The sequence below is a fragment of the Culex pipiens genome, chromosome 3 (assembly GCF_016801865.2).
Source record: "Culex pipiens pallens isolate TS chromosome 3, TS_CPP_V2, whole genome shotgun sequence".
Classification (NCBI taxonomy): domain Eukaryota; kingdom Metazoa; phylum Arthropoda; class Insecta; order Diptera; family Culicidae; genus Culex; species Culex pipiens.
In genome coordinates this window covers 15,447,469-15,454,196 of record NC_068939.1, presented here as the reverse complement: position 1 = coordinate 15,454,196, position 6,728 = coordinate 15,447,469, and the positions used below count along the sequence as shown (strand labels likewise).

General features: G+C 37.4%; 1 protein-coding gene across 3 annotated transcripts in view; it reads left to right on the top strand.

Moving 5' to 3' along the window:
• Positions 1 to 1,233: 1,233 nt before the first annotated feature.
• Positions 1,234 to 6,728, top strand: part of LOC120418025 (nuclear hormone receptor FTZ-F1) — a 277,913-nt gene continuing 272,418 nt past the window's right edge. Inside the window, exon 1 of one of the 3 annotated variants that reach the window (XM_052710822.1) lies at positions 1,234 to 4,012. In XM_052710822.1, the coding sequence (XP_052566782.1) occupies positions 3,409 to 4,012 (604 nt within the window). In that variant the 5' untranslated portion in view covers positions 1,234 to 3,408. The remainder of the gene's footprint in view (positions 4,013 to 6,728) is intronic. The other 2 variants (XM_039580272.2, XM_039580269.2) reach the window with 2 other exon arrangements.

Below are 6,728 nucleotides of genomic sequence, written 5' to 3'. Positions count from 1 at the left end.
AGAATTTAATTTAATTTGTCTTATGTTATTTATTTTTATCTTTATATAGATAAAAATCTGCTTCTCAATAATTTCCTGAACAATTCTTCACAAATTTTTATATACAAAAATGCCTTGATGATAGTATTAAAATTAGGATCTATGTAAAGTTTCAACATTTTTTTTGACTTTATAAATCACGAGTTTTTTTCATTATGGCTTTTGATTTTTATCAAACCTAATTTATTTTCGTTAGGATATGCTCTAATCTTTTTGAAATTCATTTCGTCTTAAACTAGCTTGGAAGTAAAATTACTTTAAATTACACTTACTTTAAATGAATGCCTTTTTTCCACACTAAAATATCTGCTGCAATGCCATTTAAAGGCCAAATAAAAACCCTTTTTAGCTATACATTTTACAATTATATAATTTTACTAGAATGTTTAACCTTATATTTTTTTTTCTATTTTGTGTCGTTGAACAATTAATTTTCCTAAATTTACTTTTTTTTAATTTTACTTAACAAATTGCTAAAAACAACAAATGTCTTTAACTGTTATTTTTCATTAGTTAGTGCCTTTCTCAAATTTGTATGATTTGCAAACATAAATATAAAAATTAAAAATGAAATTTGAAGGCAAAAAGGTTTGAAAAACGCATCTTCTACCAGTCCAATAGCTTTAAAATAATTAGTTTCCAAAATATCTAAGAATCGAAGATATTTCTTGTGTTTTTCTCGAAAAAAAAGCTGTACATCGGAATTTTACCATTGATCAAAATATTTTTAAACCAGCCCATCATGCTTAAAATGATTATCAACGAAGGAATATGATTTTTAAATTGTTTTCAGTGAGTAAGACTTCTGAATGCACTTTTTTCATGTTTTACGAAAATATTTTTTTTTTCTTCTGATATTTTGGCAAGAATTTTAAAGGGAGAAGAATAATATGTTTTTGATAAGGTTGCTAGTAGTGTTGTAAATGAGTGAACGAAAAAACTATCGTTTTATGATTCCTGCACCCAGCGATGGAATAATCATCATCAAAAGAAAATCTTTGGACGTTCATCAAAAGACTCTCCTGGCTCTCCTCTCTCGCCCACAAAAGACAAAATCCTTATCTGGATTACTCAGTGGAACATCTTTTTCACTACTACACTTGCAAGTGTAACGTCACACGTCGAAAAATGACCTCTCACTTTTTGTAGATGGGCAATATGTGTAAACAAAGCGAAATAATTAATTTTAAGTGGCGCTAACAAGGAAATTAAAAAAAATCACCAACAGATTGAATTTCTTGGAGAAGTTCGGGAGCGATTTTCTTTTGAGTGATTTGCTCCTCTCTCTTTAGCGGGGGAAGAAAGTTCGCAAGCGAAAATGATTTTTATGCGACTATTCCATCCATGCCTGCACCAAAATATCAAAAGGTATAGCGACCTTTACTATAGCATGTGAGAACTCTGCTTTTAGCTCGTGATTGCAAGCAAGATAATTCTCTTTTTTATCACTCCTCTTCTTTTCTTCGCTCACGCACACTCGCCGACGATTTTTTTGTTTGCTGAGAAAACCGCAATAAAAGAACGCGTCCACGCAATACGTCCCGTTAAATTGCGTTAGCAACTTTTGTTTTGTGGCGGCTTTTGTGGCTACGCTCTGTGGTTTGGGGATGATTGTAGATGCGGGAATGAGAGAGGAAAAGATAATGTCAAATGGGATTGTGTAAACACGAGATAGAGAAAAGCAATTTTTTTGCCTGAGAATTTCGCGATAGAGAGAAGGGTAGTGGAAATGGAATACCCGATTCGAGTGGTAGTTTGACAGTTCGTTCCATAAGAAATACATTGTTCACTACCAATCGCGTCGGGTACTCCATTGGTAAATGATATTTCGGGCATGATAATTGTAGGCGCTGAGAACTGAAAGTATGATATTTTTACAACCCTGGTTGCTAGATCTCAAAATTGTTACACCCATCGGAAAAGTCTCATTCAAAAGTTCATTTTTCGTGTTATTTTAAAACTTGTGAGGAATGAAAAAACTAATCCTTTATAAATAAGCAATTTTAAAATATTTTTTTTGTAATTTTTTGATGCAATCCAAAATATCAAAATTTACAAATTATCATTTCTCAGAGAATCGCTCCCCCTTTATCGCACGCCTGTATTAGTTGTCGGCTCCCTGTTCCATCCCGTTCCGTGCAGCAGCAGCAGTGAGAGTGAAACCAGTCAGGGCGGCGGCGGCGGCAGTGTTGGGGAAGGAAAAAAAACGACGACGACAAACCACCAACACCAGGCCCCACAATTAAGAACTGTGTGCCGAGAGTGTGGCCTAAAGACCTATATTCGACGGTGGGTTCTGTTCTGTCAAGTTCGGTGTTGATTATTCCCGAAATTATCGCGCGTTCGAGATTTCGATTTGTTGTTCTGCGTGCGTGATAGTGAAAGTGCAATCGGTGTGGAAGCGCGCGATTACTGTCAAAAGTTGCGCTAATTGTGCGTGTTTTTTTTTCTGGATTGCGACTTTGAAAAGTTCTTTTTCGCTAAAAGCTAAGCAGGTTTCCGAATTAGAAGAAGGGGACAAACACGCACACAAACAGTCATACATACACGCGGAAGGGAGTTTGAGCGCGGTTGTGTAAGTGCGCAGTTGCGCGGCGCGTGTGTTTGTATTGTGCATTTTAGAGCCAAGAAGAATGAAATTCGCGATTATTATTGCGAATTTGTAGAATCGCGCGGCAGTCGGTCAGCTTTGTGTGTTGGTGTGCGTGCGTGCATGTGTGTACACGCGAAAACGGGGTTTGGATTTCGATTGGCGAATTTTGTGCGGAAAGGTTGTGCGGGATTGCGGGAGCGGGAGCGGACGGGGTATTGAAATAGTAGTTCCTGGTGTGGCCAAATTGGGTGATGGAGGCGCCACCCATTCTGCTAGTGTTTGTGTCCCCGGAATGAGGCCACAGCTGCTGCTGCAAAATCTGACCCCGACCCCGACCTACCTACGGCGGTGCAGTTCCTTGGCGTTACACCAGGCCTGACCTTGAACTATATACTCTTTGGTGCAAGTTGTTGCATCTCCCGCACGACAATCCCGGGAAGAGAGTGCGTTTTCAGTGGTGATTCGGGAATCGTCTCCCGTCTTGTGAGTGTGAGAGTGCGTCGTACATAAATGTCTATGTATGTGGGTGGGTGACGACGACCAGGAAGTGTCCAACCCCGACACCCGAATGATGGTCCGGGTTCAGGTTGGTGAATCTGCGAGCGCCATTCAGTCCAGTGCTACCTGATGGAATCGGGCTAACGCGCGCGTCTACGTCTCGAAGAATCGTCCCTCAAGTACAAAGTTACAAAGTGTTCAAGTTCCAAAACCCCCCTCGCGAATCCCCAAGAGTAGTAGGTTAAAAATACAAACCGGAAGAAGCTAAACCAGCCAAAATGCACGAAGAAGCGTCCTCAACTGCGGCCAGTTCCTCCACGACACCGTCATCGTCCTCGTCCAAGAACATCATCTACGGCTCCGCTCCCTTCCACGGCAATCTCCTAATCACCACCTCCCAACTTCCCGACCCCAACTCCTCGTCCCTGTACGAGCTGATCCACCAACCAGCCGCCCCCATGAACCACCATCACAACCTCCACCACCACAACCCAATGACGACCTCCAAGCTCATCCTGTCCAACAACTCCCTCATTTCCACCACGACCGCCCCGAACCCGCTCGTCGAAGACGAGTTCAACGTCGTGGCCAGTTCCGCCGACCTGCACGAGCTGGCGGCCGCCGCCAATCTGGACGACTCTACCAGCGATGCGGTGGCGGCCGCGGCCGCCCTCATCGACCTGCATCCGTCGTCCTCGTCGGCGGCGGCGGTGATTCCGGAGCTGGCCACGGCCACCAGCAGCTCCGGCAGTGGGTGCAGTTCGCTGGAGGAAGCGGTCGGGCCGCTCGAGCCGATTGAGATTAAGATTCCGGGTTCCGGAGCGGTGGCGGCAGCGACCTCCGCGGACGATGGGTCCTCGTATGCGGAAGGGTCGTCCGATGGTGAGTACAGATTTTGCGAAATTCTTTGAAAATTGTTGCGCTGTTGCTGAGTTTTTCCGAAATGTGACCTAATTTTAAACAGGTGGTGATGATTGCTGTTGTTGTTGTGAATCTTCAAGGAGAAATGTGGAGCTGGTATTGTGACCTGGTTTTTGATGACCGTGATTACTAATGACAGGTAGACATAAGAGAGTTTTAGAGAGTGTAGTCAAGTGTAGTAACTAAGTTTGATAAAATAAATTTCAATACAACGTGTCTTATAATGTATAAAAGCAATGTTGAATATATAACATCGAAATCTACTAAATTATGTAGATGTTCTAAATAAAAAGATCTGAAAGTACTGACCTCTACCCAATCAAGTGTTGAATGACCTAGATTTATTTACCAGCAAAACTGTAAAAATACAAATGATTCGGTTTGTATCAATATTATATGATTTTCATTAGAAATTCAATCAGTTTTGACTAAACCGAATTATCATAAACGTCAAAAAAAAATATTTGGATAATTTTTACATTTCAAATTAAACAAAAATCTCAAAAAGTTCTGGTACTCAATAGAAATAATCTGTTTTCAAATTGTTCATTATTTTCAAATTTATGCAAAAAAACGTTTGAATTTGGAGCACACACACTATCAAATTAAATCCGCATGATATATATCAAATGTCATTCTTGACTAGTGAACTACACTCGAACCCCGATGGTTTGACACCAACTGTTGTCAAACGAACGGGGCCACTTTTTAGTTTGACACCCCTTTCTACACGGAGTTCACACACACTACCAAACGTTTGTTTTGATAGTGTGCGTGAGCGCCGTGTAAAAAGTCGACAGTTCGTCACTTTTTAGTTTGACTTTGACCAACCAACGGGGTACAGACTAAAAAAGTGTCAAACGAAAAAGTGAGAATTGTAGTTTGCACTAATACAGGGTAGAAACTCCAGTCGGGATATTGGGAAAACCGCTAAAAAGTAGGGAATTTGCCAATAAATCGGATTTTTTTTTTGAATTTGTGTTTTTTTTGTCAAAAATTCGGGAGTCCCGAGCAAACTTGCTTGAAAAATATTTTTTAACTCTAGAATAATTGTGTAACTCTTTTTACAATATACAATTGCACTAAAATCGATATGAGCGCTTGACCTAAAATGTTACGTTCATTTAACTATGTTTTTTTTATTCAAAAATGAAAATGCTGTTTTAGACATATATTTTTAATAAATGGGATGATTATTTGCAATATTTGAAAATAAATCAATTTATTTTAATTTTCCTTTTTTATATAAATGGGTTTGACAAACTTATACCCCTTTCAATAATTATCATTTTTATAAGTTTTAGTGAATAAAAAGTGCAACTTTTGAGCTATAAGGTATGGCGAACGTTTTGTGTAAATAATAATTGAAATTACAAGCCAGTATTTCATCAGTTTTATGAAAAAAAAACCATTGGAAAATGCATTACACTCCCGTACAGTTGATATGCAATCATTTGTTTAAAAAAAAAATGAAAGATTAGCCGAAAACTAAAATTTTTAGCGAATAAATAACTTTTTGCAACGAAAATTCATTGAAATTCAACTTATTTTAGAATTAACTCAAAAATGCTAAAAATTATTCTTAACGCAGGGGAATGCATTTTAAATTTATTTCAGTTAATTTAACTAAAATTTCAGAAGCTTTCAACCTCTACAAATCAACCCCGCCTTTAGACAAGCTCTGATTTAAAAAATCGCCAGCAATCCATTTTTTCTAACCAATTTTTGATTTTTAAAAAGCATTGGAAAGAAGAACTCTTGAAATTTTCGAAAATGTATGGGTTGGAAGTTTTACTTGTTTTATGCGACTTTGCCATTGTTTTTGTAATTTTTTAAGGGGTCAATTTGGCTGTGTTTTTTGCTAACATTTCCTATATTTTAAGTAAAAAGAAGTATGCAGTAATTTTTCTAGTGTCCCAGACTATACCCCTACGCATTGTTTTTTTTTGCAATTTAAATGATAATGGTTCCATTTTATAGCAGAAAATGTAAGAACAAGCAAAAAATTTAAAAAGTGACTGTTGAAACATGAAACAATCAAATTAGCAAAATGTAATGATTTGAGGTGATGGAATAGGCCAGATACTACCAAAAACATAGATAAACTAAATAAGATAAATTTAAATTAAAACACTCAAAAAAAAACAAAAAAAAAAACATAAAACAAGAGAAGTAAAGTTTTCCGTAGAACAAAAGTTGCTCAAAATGACCTCCTGAACACGGGAAAAATAAAAAAAAATTGGTCAGTAGAGGGATAACATTTTTTTTCAAGTAAAAAGAAAAAAAAAACATGTGTTTTTTTTTTTTAAAGTATTGAAAATTTACCCGAAAATGCTTCCAAAATCATTATTGGATGTTAACTTGAATTTTAAATCTAAAACTGCTTTTGTAAATTTTTGATAAAAATGCACCGTTATCGAGTCTAAGCCTTCTTTAGGGTAAAATTTCAGCAAATTAGTCTTTTTTTTATATAGTGTCCATTCTCGTCCATCTATGCAAAATATATATTTGATAGCTGAAAAAAATCTCTACAATTTTTATTTATAGTTATTGTTGATCCGACCTTTGGTTGCATAAAATTTCAGATAAATTCAGATAAATGAGTATTTCTAAGTGCTACACATTCGGCCCCCAAAATTCAATCGGTGATATTTTGGAAACTAATGATCCGATCATT